Genomic DNA, 20,066 nt, shown 5'->3' with positions numbered 1-20,066 from the left:
TGAGGAGGAACTTCTTCTCCCAGAGGGTGGTGAATTTCTGGAATTCTCTGCCCACTGAGGTGGTGGAGGCTACCTCGCTGAATATGTTTAAAGCCCGGATGGATGGATTCCTGATCGGTAAGGGAATTAAGGGTTATGGGGATCAGGCGGGTAAGTGGTACTGATCCATGTCAGATCAGCCATGATCTTATTGAATGGCGGGGCAGGCTCGAGGGGCTAGATGGCCTACTCCTGCTCCTATTTCTTATGTTCTTATGTTCTTATTGGGATAAACTCAAGATAGATAGAGTATGCTGCTGGGATAACTTAAGATAGAGTACACCGCTGGGGTCGACTCAAGATAGAGAGAGTACACCGCTGGGATAGCCTCAAGACAGAATATACTACTGGGATAGACTCAAGGTAGACAGGGTACGCAGCTGGGGCAGACTCGGGACAGGGTGCACAGTGGGCACAAGGTGAGAGGAGTGAGCACATGGCTGGCATTGATCCTGGTAAACTAGAATATGAAATCTCTCATTCTGAGGATTCCCACACTGACTACTCCACTCGTTCAGCATTGTGAACTCTGATGTGATCCTCCCTAACTTCTCTGATCAATGAATCTATTCAGTGCAAAAACTCCGAGCCTGCTTCAGACCAGTATTATTTCTTTAGCGAATGCAAATCCCTGAAAATAAGTGATAGCTTGCAGAGTTTAAGTTGATTAATTCACCCCTTATTCTGTAGGGGAACCGTCCTCAGTAATGTACAGCATTGTTTGTGTCTCTCCACAAGTGCATCGTACTGACACCTCAGCGACGGAGGTTACCTGCGCTGGGGCTCAGGCCTATCCTGAACCTGTTTAGCAAGGACCACAGTCACTGTGGTAGTTCAAAACCTGCCATTCGTCAGATGGCTTTGTCACAAGGAACTTGTGACTTCGGTGGTTTCCATTCCTTGTTCCAAAGGATGTCAGCTGGTAGATCTTGTTCAGGAAGGATGTCCCATATGAGGCACTGAGATAGAAAGCTGTAGCTGAGTTGAACAGGTCATAATAAAAATGCAGCGTATTTCTTAAATGGAGAGAGTGCAGATTATCGCGGTGCAGAGGGATCTGGGCGTTCTCATGCATGGGTCGTTAAAAGTTAGTGTGAAGTTGCAGCAAAGGTTCATGGAATACTATCGTTTGTACAAGAGGAGTTGAACATAAAATCACTACAGTGCAGAAAGAGACCATGTGGCCTATCAAATCTGCACTGTCGCTCCAAAAAAGCATCCAACCAGGCCCACCCGTCCGCCCTATCCCCGTAACCCCATGCATTTCCAATGGCTAATCCACCTAACCTGCACATTTTTGGACACTAAGGGGCAATTTAGCATAGCCAATCCATCTTTGGAGTGAGATGGAGATACTGGCATTGGACTGGGGTGGGCACAGTAAAAAGTCTCACAACATCAGGTTAAAGTCCCAACATGTTTATTTGGAATCATGAGCTTTCGGAGCGCTGCTCCTTCACCGAATAAAGGACATTTCCTCTTGTGGGTGAATCCAGAAGTAGGAGGTGCCCTTTCTGGACACAGGTGAGGAGCCATTTTACCTGAGTATTGTGAGATTTTGGAAGTCTCTGCCTCAGAGGGGGTGGAGGCAGGGTGACTGAATATTTTTAAAGCAGAGGTAGGTAGATTCTTGTTGGCCAAGGGAAACAAAAGTTATCGGGGTAGATGGGAATGCAGAATTTGAAACACAAACAGATCAGCCATTATTTTTTGTATGGTGGAGCAGGCGCGAGGGGCAGAATTGCCTATTTCTCCTTTTAATTTGGATGTTTGTATATCATTGTGAAGTGGTAAGTGAGGTTCAGCACAGATGATTTCAGGTGGGTTTTTGTTTGCCGGTGATGTGCGAGAGAGTGATGTTTGTGAGGACAGGAGGCTAGAGGAGGAGTGCTGAATGGGGGGCTTGAATTATGAATATATATAATTATTGTTATATTCAGGGCAGGAATCAGTAAAAACAAACTGAACAGTGTTGAAGGGAAATCCAAGTATGCAACAGGAAACAGCATTGCCAGTGGCTGAGGCACTTGGATTGATTGCTTTTTACACCGTTGATCTGATACTGTGGCATTCACTGATCAGACAATCGTACAGTGCATCATGGACGGAGGCTATTCCAAAGTCAACAGAGATTTCAAATCATAGCCATCGCTTTAATTTGTTTCTTTACCTCTTTTTTTGCCTTGTACCTGCTATCCCTTTTGTCATTTAATGTCTCCCACCTTCCACCCTATCAGATGCTGTTCTTCTCCCCTCCTTTCTCTTTCCCGTGAATAAGCTCTCTCACTTTGTCCGGTTCTGATGAAAAGTCACCAACCTGAAGCACTAACACTGTTGCTGCCCACACAGCTATATTTCCAGCATTCTCTGTTTCTATATAAGAGTAACTTGTTTCCTTGACCCCCAGGTTTTTTGCTGTCATTTGCACCTGCTGTTTTTGACCTAAGGTTTTTGGTTCTAAACTTCTCTGTTCCTTCTGTAGGACCAAGATGGGCCTCGTGGAACCTGGGAGTGTTTGTGTGCATTCGCTGTGCTGGAATTCACAGAAACCTTGGAGTGCACATCTCCAAGGTGAAATCCGTCAATCTGGACCAATGGACACCAGAACAGATACAGGTACTGCACACAATGGTGCGAGGGAATGGCGCAGGGCAGGGAGGGTGCTGGGTGCGGAGGGCAGAGCAGGGTGAGTGACGGAGCAGGGCCGGGGGATGGAGCAGAGTGAGGGGCAGGGGGTGAGTAGTTAATGTGGATAAGGCAGCAATTGTCATCCAATACTCTTCGCTCAGTATCTCACACACATTCCAATTTGGAAAATTCTGGGCTCACGTTCCATTATAGGACTGGAACACACAATCTAGCCTGGCTCTTGAGTGCAGTGTTGAGTCACGGTGTGACATTGTGACTCCTCTCTCTTGTACAATACGTTAAAGTTAATGTCCAGGGCAGATTGAAAAGATCCCACGGAACTAAAAGACGAGGAAATTATAGGCCAGTAAGTTTGACGTCAGTGGTGGGCAAGTTATTGGAAGGTGTGATAAGGGATAGGATCTACAAATATTTGGATAGACAGGGACTTATTAGGGAGAGTCAACATGGCTTTGTGCGTGGTAGGTCATGTTTGACTGATCTATTAGAGTTTTTCGAGGAGGTTACCAGGAAAGTGGATGAAGGGAAGGCGGTGGATGTTGTCTACCTGGATTTCAGCAAGGCCTTTGACAAGGTCCCTCATGGGAGGTTAGTTAGGAAGGTTCAGTCGCTAGGTATACATGGGGAGGTAGTACCTTGGATTAGACACTGGCTCAATGGATGAAGCCAGAGAGTGGTTGTGGAGGATTGCTTCTCTGAGTGGAGGCCTGTGACTAGTGGTGTGCCGCAGGGATCGGTGTTGGGTCCATTGTTGTTTGTCATCTATATCAATGATCTGGATGATAATGTGGTAAATTGGATCAGCAAGTTTGCTGATGATACAAAGATTGGAGGTGTCGTGGACAGTGAGGAAGGTTTTCAAAGCTTGCAGAGGGATTTGGGCCAACTAGAAAAATGGGCTGAAAAATGGCAAATGGAATTTAACACAGACAAGTGTGAGATATTGCACTTTGGAAGGACAAACCAAAGAAGAACGTACAGGGTAAATGGTAGGACTCTGAAGAGTGCAGTTGAACAGAGGGATCTGGGAATACAGGTACAGAATTCCCTAAAAGTGACGTCACAGGTGGATAGGGTTGTAAAGAGTGCCTTTGGTACATTGGCCTTTATAAATCGGAGTATCGAGTATAAAAGTTGGAGTGTAATGGTAAGGTTATATAAGGCATTGGTGAGGCCGAATTTGGAGTATTGTGTACAGTTTTGGTCACCTAGTTACAGGAAGGATGTAAATAAGGTTGAAAGAGTGCAGAGAAGGTTCACAAGGATGTTGCCGGGACTTAAGAAGCTGAGTTACAGAGAGAGATTGAATAGGTTGGGACTTTATTCCCTGGAGCGTAGAAGATTGAGGGGTGATTTGATAGAGGTGTATAAGATTTTGATGGGTATAGATAGAGTGAATGCAAGCAGGCTTTTTCCGCTGAGGCTAGGGGAGAAAAAAACCAGAGGGCATGGGTTAAGGGTGAAAGGAGAAAAGTTTAAAGGGAATATTAGAGGGGGCTTCTTCACGCAGAGAGTGGTGGGAGTGTGGAATGAGCTGCCGGATAAAGTGGTAAATGCGGGGTCACTTTTAACATTTAAGAAAAACTTGGATGGAGTCATGGATGAGAGGGGTGTGTTGGGATATGGTCCAAGTGCAGGTCAGTGGGACGAGGCAAAAAATGGTTCGGCACAGACAAGAAGGGCCAAAAGGCCTGTTTCTGAGCTGTAATTTTCTATGGTTCTATGGAGAGTGTGCTGAAGGGAAATCACCGAAAGAGTACTTCTCTTCCACAGAAATAGAATTTCTGGATAATAAATGAGAAGTGAAATTTAATACCGACTGGTGTCTGCTGAGAAAAACGCAATGAAGCTGATCCCTGTGGGTGTTGAGTTTGCATGGTCTAGTAATCTGAGTGGGTTCTGTTCAACAGCTGTTAACCGAGTTACTGCTGACAATGGAACACTTGAAGCAACCACTTTGCTGTCTGTATCTCCCCATGTCCATCTGAACAAACCCTGCTCCCCTCTCCCGACAAATGTGGGGCCATTTCACCTGACGAATGGCAGATGGAGTTGAATTTAGACAAATGCGAGGTGATGCATTTTGGTAGATTGAACCAGGGCAGGACTTACTCAGTTAATGTTAGGGCGTTGGGGAGAGTTATAGAACAAAGAGATTGAGGGGTACATGTTCATAGCTCCTTGAAAGTGGAGTCACAGGTGGACAGAGTGGTGAAGAAGGCATTCAGCATGCTTCGATTCATCGGTCAGAACATTGAATACAGGAGTTGGGACATCTTGTTGAAGTTGTACAAGACATTGGTAAGGCCACACTTGGAATACTGTGTACAGTTCTGGTCACCCTATTATAGAAAGGATATTATTAAGCTAGAAAGAGTGCAGAAAAGATTTACTAGGATGCTACCGGGACTTGATGGATTGAGTTATAGGGAGAGGCTGGATAGACAGGGACTTTCTTCTCTGGAGCGTAGGAGACTGAGGGGTGACCTTATAGAGGTCTATAAAATAATGAGGGGCATAGGGTAGATAGTCAATATCTTTTCCCAAAGTAGGGGAGTCTAAAACTAGAGGGCATAGGTTTAAGGTGAGAGGGGAGAGATACAAAAGTGTCCAGAGGGGCAATTATTTCACACACAGGGTGGTGAGTGTCTGGAACAAGCTGCCAGAGGTAGTAGTAGAGGTGGGTACAATTTTATCTTTTAAAAAGCATTTAGATAGTTACATGGGTACGATGGGTATAGAGGGATATGGGCCAAATGCGCGCAATTGGGATTAGCTTAGCGGTTTTTTTTAAAAAAAGGGCGAAGGGCCTGTTTCCATGCTGTAAACCTCGATGGCTCGATGACCTTGAGCACTGTTGCTGACTGAAACTGGTGCGTATTTTTGATTGTTGTACCACTGATTGTTATGGGTGGCACGGTAGCACAGTGGTTAGCACTGCTGCTTCACAGCTCCAGGGACCTGGGTTCGATTCCCGGCTTGGGTCATCTGTCTGTGTGGAGTTTGCACATTCTCCTCGTGTCTGCGTGGGTTTCCTCCGGGTGCTCCGGTTTCCTCCCACAGTCCAAAGATGTGCGGGTTAGGTTGATTGGCCATGCTAAAAATTGCCCCTTAGAGTCCTGAGATGCGTTGGTTAGAGGGATTAGCGGGTAAAATATGTAGGGATATGGGGGCAGGGCCTGGATGGGATTGTGGTCGGTGCAGACTCGATGGGCCGAATGGCCTCCTTCTGCACTGGAGGGTTTCTATGATTTTCTATGATGCCACTCGTTTGAACTCTGCTAGATTTGGTCTGAATTCAATAGAACCTGTTGAATATCTTGAGCTAGGTTTCCACTCGAGGATTAATGAGAGTTTGAGACTAAAGTGCATGTGCGGGCAGGCGTACGTATGGGGGACGTGCCTGCCCATGTGCGGGTGCATGTGTGGGGTAGGTGCATGTGTCTGTGCGTGTAACTGTCATAAAATGCTAACACAGTGCTAAACCCAGTCAGGAATTGGGTGTCAAGAGCATTCTAAGAAAACCCCTCTGCCCTGGTGTGACAGGATGCTCGGTGCAGCATAATGCTGACTGGGATTAACACCATGCTGATGGAGCTGGTGGAATGTTCCAATAACTCCTGAATTCTTGTGCTTTTGTCTACAATAGTGCATTCGAGAAATGGGAAACTCAAAGGCCAGGACATTGTACGAAGCCTACCTCCCTCCAAACTTCAAGCGGCCACAAGTGGACCAGTATCCTTTACAAAGCTCACGCTGAGATTGAATCCACGGAGCTGTTTTCTATAGGCACAACTTCAGAAAGAGACTACAGAGGGATCTGGGTGTTCTTGTACAAGAATCACACAAACTTAGCATGCAAGTGCAGCAAATAATTATGATGCAAATGGAATGTAGACCTTTATTGCAAGGGAGCTGGAGTATAATGGTAGGACAATATGTACCACAATCATGGTACATATTGGTGCTAACGACATAGGCAGGAAGAGTGATGAGGTCCTGCAGCAGCAGTTTAGGGAGTTAGGTAGAAAGTTAAAAAGCAGGACCTCGAGGGTTGTAATCTCAGGATTACTCCCTGTGCCATGTGCTAGTGAGGCTAGGAATAGGAAGATAGTGCAGCTCAGCACGTGGCTAAACGGCTGGTGTAGGAGGGAGGGTTTCAGATATCTGGATCATTGGGGTCTCTTCCGGGGCAAATGGGATCTGTACAAGAAGGACGGGTTGCATCTAAACTGGAAGGGCATAAATATTCAGGCCGGGAGGTTTGCTAGTGTCACATGGGAGGATTTAAACTAGTTTGGCAGGGGGTGGGAACCAAAGCAAAAGTGAATTAGCTGAAGGGGAACCAGAGAATAGGGCCAGTATGCAGCAGGCAGGTTGGGATTGCTAATCAGAGGGTCTGGTGGACTGAAGTGCATTTGTTTCAATGCGAGAAGTGTAACAGGTAAGGCAGATGAACTTAGAGCTTGGATTAGTACTAGGAACTACGATGTTGTTGCCATTACAGAGACTTGGTTAAGGGAAGGACAGGATTGGCAGCTTAACATTCCAGGATACAGATGTTTCAGGCAGGATAGAGGGGGATGTAAAAGGGGTGGGGGAGTTGCATTACTGGTTAAGGAGAATATCACAGCTGTACTCCGGGAGGACACCTCGGAGGGCTCATACTGCGAGGCAATATGAGTAGAGCTCAGGAATAGGAAAGGCGTAGTCACAATGTTGGGGGTTTACCCACCCAACTGCCAGCGGGAGATTGAGCAACAGATATGTAGGCAGATTTTGGCACGGTGTAAAAGTAACAGGGTTGTTGTGGTGGGAGATTTTAATTTCCCCTATATTGACTGGGACTCACTTAGTGCGAGAGGCGTGGATGGGGCAGAGTTTGTAAGGAGCATCCAGGAGGGCTTCCTGAAACAGTATGTAGATAGTCCAACTAGGGAACGGGCCATACTGGACCTGGTATTGGGGAAAGAGCCCGGCCAGGTGGTCGATGTTTCAGTAGGGGAGCAGTTTGGGAACAGTGACCACAATTCAGTAAGCTTTAAGATACTGATGGATAAAGATAAGAGTAGTCCTCAAGTTAAGGTGCTAAATTGGGGGAAAGCTAATTACAACAATATTAGGCAGGAACTGAAGAATGTAGATTGGGGGCAGATGTTTGAGGACAAATCAACATCTGGCATGTGGGAGGCTTTCAAGTGTAAGTTGATAGGGATTCAGGACAGGCACATTCCTGTAAGGATGAAGGATAAGTATGGCAAGTTTTGGGAACCTTGGATAACGAGAGATATTGTGAGCCTAGTCAAAGAGAAAAAGGAAGCATTTATCAAAGCTAGGAGGCTGGGAACACACGAAGCAAGTGTGGAATACAAGGAAAGTAGAAAGAAACTTAAGCAAGGAGTAAGAAGGGCTAAAAAGGGTCATGAAAAAGCATTGGCCAGCAGGATTAAGGAAAATCCCAAGGCTTTTTATACATGTATAAAGAGAAACAGGGTAGCCAGGGAGAAGGTTGGCCCACTCAAGGACAAGGGAGGGAATCTATGCGTGGAGCCAGAGGAAATGGACGAGGTATTAAATGAGTACTTTGCGTCAGTATTCACCAAGGAGAAGGACTTGGTGGATGATGAGTCTGGGAAAGGATGTGTAGACAGTTTGAGTCATGTTGAGATCAAAAAGGAGGAGGTATTGGGGTTCTTGAGAAACATTGAGGTAGACAAGTCCGCAGGGCCTAATGGGATATACCCCAGATACTGAGAGAGGCAAGGGAGGAAATTGCTGGGGCCCTCAGAGAAATCTTTGTATCCTCACTGGCTACAGGGGAGGTCCCAGAGGATTGAAGAATAGCCAATGTTGTTCCTTCGTTTAAGAAGGGCAGCAAGAATAATCCAGGTAATTACAGGCCGGTGAGCCTTACATCAGTGGTAGGGAAATTATTGGAGAGGATTCTTCGAGACAGGCTTTATTCCCACTTGGAAATAAGTAGACGTATTAGTGAGAGGCAACATGGTTTTGTGAAGGGGAGGTCGTGTCTCACGAACTTGATTGAGTTTTTCGAGGAAGTGACGAAGATGATTGATGAGGGTAGGGCAGTGGCTGTTGTCTACATGGACTTCAGTAAGGCCTTTGACAAGGTCCCTCATGGCAGACTGGTGCAGAAGGTGAAGTCGCATGGGATCAGAGGTGAGCTAGCAAAATGGGTACAAAACTGGCTCGGTCAAAGAAGACAGAGGGTAGCAGTGGAAGGGTGTGTTTCTGAATGGAGGGCTGTGACAAGTGGTGTTCCTCAGGATCAGTGCTGGGATCTTTGTTGTTTGTAATATATATAAATGATTTGGAGGAAAATGTAACTGGATTGATTAGTAAGTTTGCGGACGACACAATGGTTGGTGGATTTGGGGATAGCGATGAGGATCATCGGAGGATACAGCAGGATATAGATCAGTTGGAGACTTGGGCAGAGAGATGGCAGATGGAGTTTAATCCGGACAAATGTGAGGTTATGCATTTTGGAAGGTCTAATACAGAGAGAAAATATACAGTAAATAGCAGAACCCTTCAGAGTATTGATAGGCAAAGGGATCTGGGTGTACAGGTACACAGGTCACTGAAAGTGGCAATGCAGGTGGAGAAGATAGTCAGAAAGGCATATAGCATGCTTGCCTTCATCAGCCGGGGTATTGAGTTTAAAAATTGGCAAGTCATGTTGCAGCTTTGTGGAACCTTAATTAGGCCGCACTTGGAATATAGTGTTCAATTCTGGTCGCCACACTACAAGAAGGATGTGGAGGCTTTGAAACATAGAAACATAGAAAAACTACAGCACAAAACAGGCCCTTCGGCCCCACACGTTGTGCCGAACATATCACTACCTTTTAGGCCTACCTATAACCCTCCATCCTATTAAGTCCCATATACTCATCCAGGAGTCTCTTAAAAGACCCTATTGAGTTTGCCTCCACCACCACTGACGGCAGCCGATTCCACTCGCCCACCACCCTCTGTGTGAAAAACTTCCCCCTAACATTTCCCCTGTACCTACCCCCCAGCACCTTAAACCTGTGTCCTCTCGTAGCAGCCATTTCCACCCTGGGAAAAAGCCTCTGAGAGTCCACCCGATCTATGCCTCTCAACATCTTATACACCTCTATTAGGTCTCCTCTCATCCTTCGTCTCTCCAAGGAGAAAAGACCAAGCTCCCTCAGCCTATCCTCATAAGGCATGCCACTCAATCCAGGCAACATCCTTGTAAATCTCCTCTGCACCCTTTCAATCTTTTCCACATCCTTCCTGTAATGAGGCGACCAGAACTGAGCACAGTACTCCAAGTGGGGTCTGACGAGGGTCTTATAAAGCTGCATCATTATCTCCCGACTCCTAAACTCAATCCCTCGATTGATAAAGGCCAGCACACCATACTGAGTTAGGACACAGACAGGAGGGTTTTGGGTGAGTTCACGTTTAAGGAGAATGAAAGATGGGAGAGTGGCCTGGACAGTATTTGGTGCAGTTTAGCTTAGAGCTGACATATTTATGGAGGAGGGTTTCAGCAGCTGATGGGCATGCCAATAAAGGTGGAACATAGAACATAGAAAGCCACAGCACAAACAGGCCCTTCGGCCCACAAGTTGCGCCGATCATATCCCTACCTCTAGGCCTATCTATAGCCCTCAATCCCATTAAATCCCATGTACTCATCCAGAAGTCTCTTAGAAGACCCCAACGAGTTTGCCTCCACCACCACCGACGTCAGCCGATTCCACTCACCCACCACCCTCTGAGTTAAAAACTTACCCCTGACATCTCCTCTGTACCTACCCCCCAGCACCTTAAACCTGTGTCCTCTCGTAGCAACCATTTCAGCCCTTGGAAATAGCCTCTGAGAGTCTACCCTATCCAGACCTCTCAACATCTTGTAAACCTCTATCAGGTCACCTCTCATCCTTCGTCTCTCCAGGGAGAAGAGACCAAGCTCCCTCAACCTATCCTCATAAGGCATGCCCCCCAATCCAGGCAACATCCTTGTAAATCTCCTCTGCACCCTTTCAATGGCTTCAACATCTTTCCTGTAATGAGGTGACCAGAACTGCGCGCAGTACTCCAAGTGGGGTCTAACCAGGGTCCTATAAAGCTGCAGCATTATCTGGTTTTGGAGCCAGAAATGGACTGGTAGCTCACTTCGGAATCCCTTGGCAAATTCATTCCGGATTATTCAGCAGCCTCTTGGTGTGGAGCCAGGTCAGCGTATTGCCTAGCGTATTGAAATCCACTTCTCTTTTAATTTTACCTTTAACTTGTTGCTCAGAGCTGTGGAGAGCTTCATAAGAGACAAATATGAAAAGAAGAAGTATTTGGATAGAAGTATTGACATCGCTGCATTCAGGGTGAGTGAGACTTCCTTCAGTAACTGTGATGGAAATTCTACAAATCATGAGTGCACTGGGTCAGAATGGAAGGCTCGGGCAGAATATCCAGCTCTTTCACAATCTTCTCTGGCCTTGTACGTGTTACGATGCAGAGGTTGGCCCCTTTTGAGAAGTAACGCCAAATCCCCCCAAAGAGGAACACCTCACCTCGTAATCTGTTAAGTGTGTGGGAAGGTGTGAACTGTTCTTCAGTAACACCTAGCAGGTAACTAACAGAAGTACCTGACACTCACTTTAAAATGAACCCTTAACAATTTATTTATTTAACCAACAGGGAACTTTAACTAAACAAGTAACATACCAAATAAAATAAGATCCCACTGGAATGCTGTTCAAATAAATACAATATCCATACAGAAATTGGCATTTTTGCATCCCCCACGAGATTTGTGAAGATGTGCGTCGAGAGGTTTCTGCTGGGCTGCTGCCTGCCACATGGGGTTATCATTCTGACAGAGCTTCTGTTCCACACTCTGCCACCCCACAGTCTGCTTAAAGCTGCAGCTTTTCTCTTCCAGAAAGAAAACAGCAAATGGAAGAAAGAGAGTGAAGAAAAGGAGAGCAAAACTCCGTCAATTATCTTTGAGAAAGTTAAAGTGGTGAGTGCATGGTTTGTCTGTACCCCAGGCTCAGACTGAGGGGAGTTAGTTAGTGAGCGAGTGAGAGTGATCAAACTGCAAGTGCAACAACTAGATTTTATTCTTGATTGGGAAGCAGTGTCTTCACTGAAAATACTGCGGATCTGGTGGAGGCCCGTTGGATAGTTGTGGCAAAATTTCCAAACCTTTGGATGAAGGATTATAAAATCTAATCCTATAATCAGAAACAAAATGATGAGACAAGGAGAAGAAACTTGAAATTGTTGTAAATGGGAGCATTTGAGTAAATTTGTCTCACTAAGGTGTCCGTGGAAACATCACTGGGGCAGCAAAGTAACTCGGATCACTAACAATTATTGGAACAAATGCGCAGCTTCCACTCACTGCACTTTCCCTCTCGGCTCTGAAATGAGTTATTTGGCATAAAAATAGAAACTAGTGGCAATACTCAGCACCCTGGCAGCATCTGTAGACATGATGTGGAGATGCCGGCGTTGGACTGGGGTGAACACAGTAAGAAGTCTCAACACCAGGTTAAAGTCTAACAGGTTTATTTGGTAGCCCCTGGGGCTCCGAAAGCTTGTGTGGCTTTTGCTACCAAATAAACCTGTTGGACTTTAACCTGGTGTTGTTAAAACATCTTACTGTGTTTACCCCATTCCAACGCCGGCATCTCCACAGCATCTGTAGACAGAGAGTTAAGGCTTGATTTCAGTGACTGTTCATCTGGACGAGTTATTTGGCCTTTGTGTTGTGTCTGTTCAGGGTTAACAATTCCCGCTCGCCTCGCGAGGCCTTCCAGATTATGCTGGATGAAACCTGTCTTTTGGTGACACTTAGTGAACTGTTTTAAATTCTTTTTCCCGTTAAGCCACCAAAGAAAGATGAACAGCAGCAATTGAAAATGAGCCCTTCGACACCTGCTGGCCCGACTGTTGATCTGCTGGGACTAGGTAAGAACGACTATCCCTGCTCTCTCAACACACTGTTCCTCTCAGTTGTACAGCAGTCATTGCCTATGCTTCTCGAGTTCCTAGCCATGTTTTCCTTAATTTGCTGGTATGGTCTTCAAGTGAAGATCCTGAGCAGAGTGCACATTCAACAGTTCCTTATATCTTCTTTATATCTCAGATCTTTAAATGTCAACCTTAAACTGAGGACCCTTGTTTAATTCCCTTCAATGGAGAGCTCAAGGAGTTCATAGTTTATCAATGCTGAGTGAGAAGGCTAGGAGTTCTGAAGTAAGAGCTTTTTGGTGGATTAGGGTAAATGAATTACTAATAAAATGTCAGAGGATGTGCTGAGGGGCTTAGTTTAAGTTTCATTCTGAAGTGTTTTTTTAATGACTTTATATTTTCCTGATCTGTTTTCATTGGTTGAGAAACAGCATCCTGGTTATTATATCTGTTACTTCAGTGGCCAGTCAGAGTAATTTGCTGCACCTTGGCCTATTCCCTGTTTATTGTTTACCTCGCCCTGATCAAACAAGCTGCCCTATGTTTAAAGAGGCCCTGTACAAATGAGCAAATTGTACTTCTAGAACCATAGAAAATTACAGCTCAGAAACAGGCCTTTTGGCCCTTCTTGTCTGTGCCGAACCATTTTTTGCCTAGTCCCACTGACCTGCACTTGGACCATATCCCTCCACACCCCTCTCATCCATGAACCCGTCCAAGTTTTTCTTAAATGTTAAAAGTGACCCCGCATTTACCACTTTATCCGGCAGCTCATTCCACACTCCCACCACTCTCTGCGTGAAGAAGCCCCCCCTAATATTCCCTTTAAACTTTTCTCCTTTCACCCTTAACCCATGCCCTCTGGTTTTTTTCTCCCCTAGCCTCAGCGGAAAAAGCCTGCTTGCATTCACTCTATCTATACCCATCAAAATCTTATACACCTCTATCAAATCTCCCCTCAATCTTCTACGCTCCAGGGAATAAAGTCCCAACCTATTCAATCTCTCTCTGTAACTCAGCTTCTCAAGTCCCGGCAACATCCTTGTGAACCTTCTCTGCACTCTTTCAATCTTATTTACATCCTTCCTGTAACTAGGTGACCAAAACTGTACACAATACTGGGGAGAATTAGTTGCAGCAAATGCCACGCAAGGTGTTAGAGCGATTGTACGCATTGCTGGTGACTGGCCTTTCCTTAATACTCATGGTAAACATTCTTAGGACAATAACATACTTCAACCAAGATTCTGGCCTCTTTCCCTCATCCGTTCTGGTGCTGGTCACGCAAAGCTCTGTGTGTCTCTATTTTCCTCCGCATTTATTACACATTTTCAAGAAGTTTTAAGAAAATGCAAAGTCCTTTCTAAAACAAAGCCAAAGTACTTTACTTGGCTTGTTTAAGGAAAGTGGGATAAACAATAGATGTGACACCACAGACACGTGAAATACTAGATCATCAGCTGGTTAGGTTAGCTTAAAGTGAAAGGAAATTAGAGAGCTTTGCATTGCCTTTCGCAACCAGCAACCATCTCAGTGCTTTCCAGCCAATTCAATCCTCTTGAAATGTAGTCACTGTTTTAATGTAGCAAACACAAAGGCAATTTACACACAGCAAGCTCCCACAAACAATGCAATAGTGACCAAATAATCTGTTTTTGTGATGATGTTTGAGGGATAAATATTGGCCAGGTTAATAGTACCATGGGATTTCTTACACACACCTGAGGGGACATGTGGGGCCTTAGTTTAACACCTCATCCAAAAGACACTACTTCCGATAGTTTAGCACTCCCCCAGTATTGCAATGGAGTTGCAACCTTGACTGTTGTGTTCAAGTCCTGGAGTGGGATTTGAACCCTCAACTTCCTGACTTGGCGAGAATGTTTCCAACTGAGCCACGACATAAGCCTGGACACCACAACTGGTGAGAACAGTGCCAAGGTCAGTTGGTAGATTGGTGCATTTTGTAAAATTGTGAGTTTGCCTTGCTTTGAGTTGGAGGTGAGAATCAGCAACAATTTGTGCAATGATATCTGTGTAGCTGCCCATGCTTTCTATCAAGTCTAAGGTACCTAATGCTCTCTCTTTTGTGACTTGTATAAACTTTTTTCTGTGGTTTTGCTTGAGTAAAGTTTGCCCTGTATGACGGGGTTTCAGTCCAGAAGCTGTTGCCTGGCTGATATTCTGAATCTTTTGTTTTTTTCCAAGATGCCCCCGCTGTAGCTCCTGCCTCCAATGGGACCTCGAATCCAAACACGGCACCAACCAGTGACCTGGACCTCTTTGGACCCATGGTGTCCAACCCACTACCTGATTCCAGCCCTTTCCCAAGCACGGTATGTATTGACATTTCCCAAACACGGAACTGGTGCTGCATCCTTGGATATTGGAAGAATTATTCAGAACCTGCAATTTAGGAGTTCTGGGCCAGCATGAGGGGGTGACTCAACCACAACAGACATGCATCATTCCCTCCGTCCTGTGCCCCTGTATTTCAGTATTGCTGAAAAAGAGACATTTTTGTCAAAGCTTTTCATCATGCACTCAACAGGACATTTCGTGAATTGTCCTGATGAGCCCAAGATGAAAATCTTCGACAAAAGTTGTCTCCTTTTTTTCAGCAATACTCGAGCTCTGCACTACTTTAGATTTTACTTAGATCCTTTTATGGGAGAATCTAGTATTAGAACTCACTGTTTAAAAATAAGGGGCACCCATTTAGGATAGAGATGTGAATCTTTGGAACTCTGCTTCCACCACCTTTAGAGGAAGCAAGAGAGACTTTGAATATTTTTGAGGCAGAGCTAGATTGATTCTTGATCAGCAACGGATTGAAAGCTATTGGGAGTAGGTGAGAATATGGAGTTCAGGTTACAATCAGATCAGCGATGATCGTATTAAATGGCGGAGCAGGCTCGAGGGACCAACCTTCCATTTTTATCCACAATCCCCACCACCAGGAAGAACAAGGAGAGCAAATGCAAGGGGACACCACCACCTGCAGCTGTCCCTCCAAGACACACAGCATCCTCAATTGGAACTATATCACCATTCTTTCACTGTCAAGATCCTGGAACTGTGCAGGTAGCTTCTTCACTCAGAGGATAGTGAACCTGAGGAATTCTCTACCACAGAGGCCGTGGAGGCCAGGTCACTGAATATATTTAAGAAGGGAATAGATTGACTTCTAGATTCTAAAGGTGTCAATGGCTTTCGGGAGAGGGTGTGAATATGATGTTGAGAAGGAAAATCAGGTATGATGATATTGAGTGACGGAGCATGCTGGAAGGATGGAACGACCTACTGCTGCTTCTATTCTCTGTTTCTCCCTGCACCAAATGGACTGCAGCAGCACAAGAAAGCAGTTCACCACTACCACCTTGAAAGTAATTAGGGATGGGAACAAATGCTGGCCTTGCCAGTGACACCCACATCCAGCAAAAGAATAGGAAAATAATCTCCACTGGGGACGTGGGGGGTGTGTGTCGGGATGTCGTCATGTGTGCCTGTCTTTGTGCATGTGTACATGTCTTGTCTGCCTTTCTGTGCACGCACGTGTCTCTGTCTTTGCTTCTGTGTGCGTGCACACGTGTCTCTGTCTTTGCCTGTGTGCGCACACACATGTCTCTGTCTTTGCCGTGTGCGCACACACATGTCTCTGTCTTTGCCAGTGTGCGCACACACATGTCTCTGTCTTTGCCTGTGTGCGCGCGCACGTGTCTCATGCCTTTGCCTGTGTGTGCACACACATGTCTCTGTCTTTGCCTGTGTGCGCGCGCACGTGTCTCATGCCTTTGCCTGTGTGTGCACACACGTGTCTCTGTCGTTGCCTGTGTGCGCACACACATGTCTCTGTCTTTGCCTGTGTGCGCGCGCACGTGTCTCATGCCTTTGCCTGTGTGTGCACACACATGTCTCTGTCTTTGCCTGTGTGCGCGCGCACGTGTCTCATGCCTTTGCCTGTGTGTGCACACACGTGTCTATCTTTGCCTGTGTGCATGCACACGTGTCTCTGTCTTTGCCTGTGCACGCACACGCACGTCTGTCTTTGCCTGTGCACGCACACGCACATGTCTGTCTTTGCCTGTGCACGCACACGCACATGTCTGTCTTTGCCTGTGCACGCACACACACATGTCTGTCTTTGCCTGTGCACACGCGCCCGCGCATGTGTCTCTCAGTATTTGTGTATGTGTCCACGTACAAGTGACGGGGTTACAGTGCCTGTTGTGTCATCAACATGACAAGTGACAGTGTTCCACCCATTCTCGTGAATACTTTTGTCTACATAGTTCGGGTAGAGAGTTTGAATGTAAGCAAAGGAATTCTGTCTCTGACTGTAACATAAGGAGGAAGGTTTTCAGTGAGTGTGTTTGAGAACATCATTGTGTTAACATTTTGTTTCACAGGCTTTGGTTTCCACTCCACAGGATGGAGCTGAAAACCTGAACCTCTTTGCTGATCCCAACCTGAAAATGGAGGACTCTGGAAAAAAGCAACTTTCGAAGGACTCCATTCTGTCACTTTATGGATCACAATCGCACCAAGTACCTACTCAAAGTAAGTGACCAGACTTTGGATGAGAGTAAAACGCTGAAAGGCCAAAGACGTTATCATTTTATTCTGATAGACTAGTGACTTCTGGGCAGGCAAGCCATTAACATGAGGCCACAACCGGGGACTGGCAATTGGAAAGATTGGCACTTGGTGGTGTGGGGGGTGGTTGGCTGATCGCAGGAGCCAGGATTGGGTGGCTGAATGTTTGCTGAAGGGTAGGTTGGGGATAACGGAGCTCCAACAGACTGAGTTATTTACAAATGACTGCAATGTCAGAAGCATTTGAAATCTTAATCCTTGGTTAAGCCCTTGATATGTGTGGCACAGGCACTATAACTCCATGGAGCTGTGTATCAATGCGAGAAGTGAAGTTAAATGGTGAGAGCACCAAAGAATTTGCAGAAGATTCCAGTGTTGTAGCCAGACTGAGGGCCCTCTGACCATGCTTGTCATGGTAAGCAAGTAGCTGTGAAGAAATCGCCTTCCTAAAAGCTGGCAAATATTGATTATTCCCAACAGATAGGAAATGGCCTTTCCCCACTGCTTTGAAACAAGTTCTGCTGAAATATTTGCCTGGATCAGCACCATTTTTTATAGTTTTGGTAATTATATCACTCTCCTCCCTGTGCATTATCGCTCATTCAGTCCACCCATGGCCTTGAGACAAGGAGAAAGCTACGGGAAACCTAGCTTAACTTTAGAAACCCCAAAACTAACATCACCATAATCCGTACAAAAGGATGTCATCTGGAAATATTTTATAACCAGTACTTTATAATAATCAGTCCCTGCATTTAGCAGTTATTCTTGGATTATATAACTGAAGCTTACATGTCAAATTAACTGAGAAAACTCAAAATAAGGCTATAAAACACTAGGTAGAAACGAGTGATCACTCCCAGATGGCAAGTTTTGTCTGCACTCTTCTCCCAAACCTGATTCCTGCTGGTTCCCCATTCTCTGAAACATTTAGGCAGATAATGGAAACTTATATTGCAGTCATTAAGTGTTAAATGAGCTAACAGACTTGTATGATATAGAATTTTTTTTGACTTATTTCCCCCCATTCTCCCCTCCCCCCCCCCCCCCCCCCCCCCAGCCCCACCTCCCTCTCACCTCAACATTGGGGTTGAAATCTGTGCTATGCCATGTAGATGTGAAGTTTCATACTCATCCCATAAGACCATGTAGGAGCAGAATTAGGTCATTCGGCCCATCGTGTCTGCTCCACCATTCAATCATGGCTGATATTCTCATCCCCATTCTCCTGCTTTCTTCCCGTAACCCTTGGTCCCCTTATTGATCAATAACCTTTCTATCTCTGTCGTAAAGGCATTCATTGACTTGGCCTCCACAGCTCTCTGTGGTCCTGGAGAAAGCACAGTAAGAAGTCTCACAACACCAGGTTAAAGTCAAACAGGTTTATTTGGTAGCAAATACCATAAGCTTTCGGAGCTTGCTGCTCCTTCGTCAGATGGAGTGGTCTCACAGACTTCTTACTGTGCTTACCCCAGTCCAACGCCAGCATCTCCACGTCCTGGAGAAAAGCAGGCTTTTGTATCCATTCCCTCCTGTCTATTGCTCTCTCTCCAGTACTATGTATATCCACTGATAATCTTAGCACAGCTTTATTGGTAAACATGAGCTGTGATGGCAGTTACTGGAGTGAATGACACAACCTCCTTAACATCTGTGCCACACAGTCTGCTGTGATTTGAGATGTGGCAGGTTAAGGGAATTTTTAATTCAATATAAGAATCATCAGGGGTAAATATTCTGTTGCAGTAAGCAGTTACTGTGCCTTAGCCGATTGGTGATTAGATAGAACAGACTTGCTGTCTGTGTGTAAGAATCCTGCTTCTCCTTCAAGCTAAAGGGGGTTCATTTAGAATATAGAAATGTACACTTGACCTTTTAAATTATTTATGGAATCAGCTTCCATCACCTCTCCAGGTAGTATGTTCCAGATCCCGACAACTCCCTGAAACATTTCTCCTCATCTTCCCTTGAGATTGTTTGCTAATGGTTTTGAATTCATTGACCAGAGGGAATAGTTTTTCTCTGTCCACTCTTGCCTAAACTCCCATCATCTGAAAACCTCTACCTTTTCACTTTCTCTGTTCCAACCTTCCCAAACTCTTCACAGGGCTGAAGTTCCTCCTCACTAGTAAAATCCTGGTAAACCTCTCCATGCTCTTTGTAAAGTGTTTAGACCTTGCCTGATGTGTGTGAATTGTCCGCGATGCTCTCACTAACCAGTGATGTACAAGAAAGTTCTACATGGCCTTTTTTGTTTATAGATTCTATTCCCTTGTTTAAAAACCCAAGTAGTCTTTTTAACCTCAATTTGCTGTTTCACCTTTAAGGATTTGGACATCAGGTCTCCCTGCTCACTTACACTTTGCAATATCATGCCATTTTTAATCATTGTTACTCCTGTTGGCTGGAAGGCCCCTGCCACTTGTAGCCTGTTCCTCCATTCCAGATTGCTCGCAGGAGCTAGTTTAATGCTGCAGAAAGGTACATTTCAATCACTTACCAATACTTTATTTTTAATGTACTGGGATACATGTTGTAGTCTGTATTGTGAACAAGTTGGAAAGGCTTTGTGTAGGGAATTCTTACGCAGTCAGTTAGCCCAGTTAGTAGATAATGGAATTCTTAAATCTAGGGTCCTGCTTTTGGGACTCACATTGGGTGATGAATTGTTTTCTTAAATATTTTATTCAAAGTACATTTTTTTTATTGTGTATAGGTTTTTTTTTAAATGTCCTTGAACTAAATATTACAATTAATTCTCTACAGTTTGTTAATTGGAAGTTGGGAATCTCATTTACTGAAAT

The 20,066-nt window shown here is 45.2% G+C and overlaps 1 protein-coding gene across 2 annotated transcripts in view; it reads left to right on the top strand.

Annotated features, from left to right (window-relative positions):
- LOC144509212 (stromal membrane-associated protein 2-like) overlaps window positions 1-20,066 on the top strand; it is a 72,532-nt gene that overhangs the window by 33,464 nt on the left and 19,002 nt on the right. Inside the window, exons 2-8 of one of the 2 annotated variants that reach the window (XM_078237708.1) lie at window positions 2,522-2,655; window positions 6,338-6,423; window positions 10,991-11,069; window positions 11,630-11,710; window positions 12,582-12,663; window positions 14,875-15,002; window positions 17,097-17,226. In XM_078237708.1, coding sequence (XP_078093834.1) covers window positions 2,522-2,655; window positions 6,338-6,423; window positions 10,991-11,069; window positions 11,630-11,710; window positions 12,582-12,663; window positions 14,875-15,002; window positions 17,097-17,226 — 720 coding nt within the window. Of the gene's footprint in view, window positions 1-2,521; window positions 2,656-6,337; window positions 6,424-10,990; window positions 11,070-11,629; window positions 11,711-12,581; window positions 12,664-14,874; window positions 15,003-17,075; window positions 17,227-20,066 lie in introns of both variants that reach the window. The other variant, XM_078237707.1, reaches the window with a different exon arrangement.

Source organism: Mustelus asterias, chromosome 21 (assembly GCF_964213995.1).
Source record: "Mustelus asterias chromosome 21, sMusAst1.hap1.1, whole genome shotgun sequence".
Classification (NCBI taxonomy): Eukaryota; Metazoa; Chordata; class Chondrichthyes; order Carcharhiniformes; family Triakidae; genus Mustelus; species Mustelus asterias.
The sequence above is the reverse complement of the archived record's forward strand: the minus strand, read 5'-3'. Positions and strand labels throughout refer to the sequence as shown.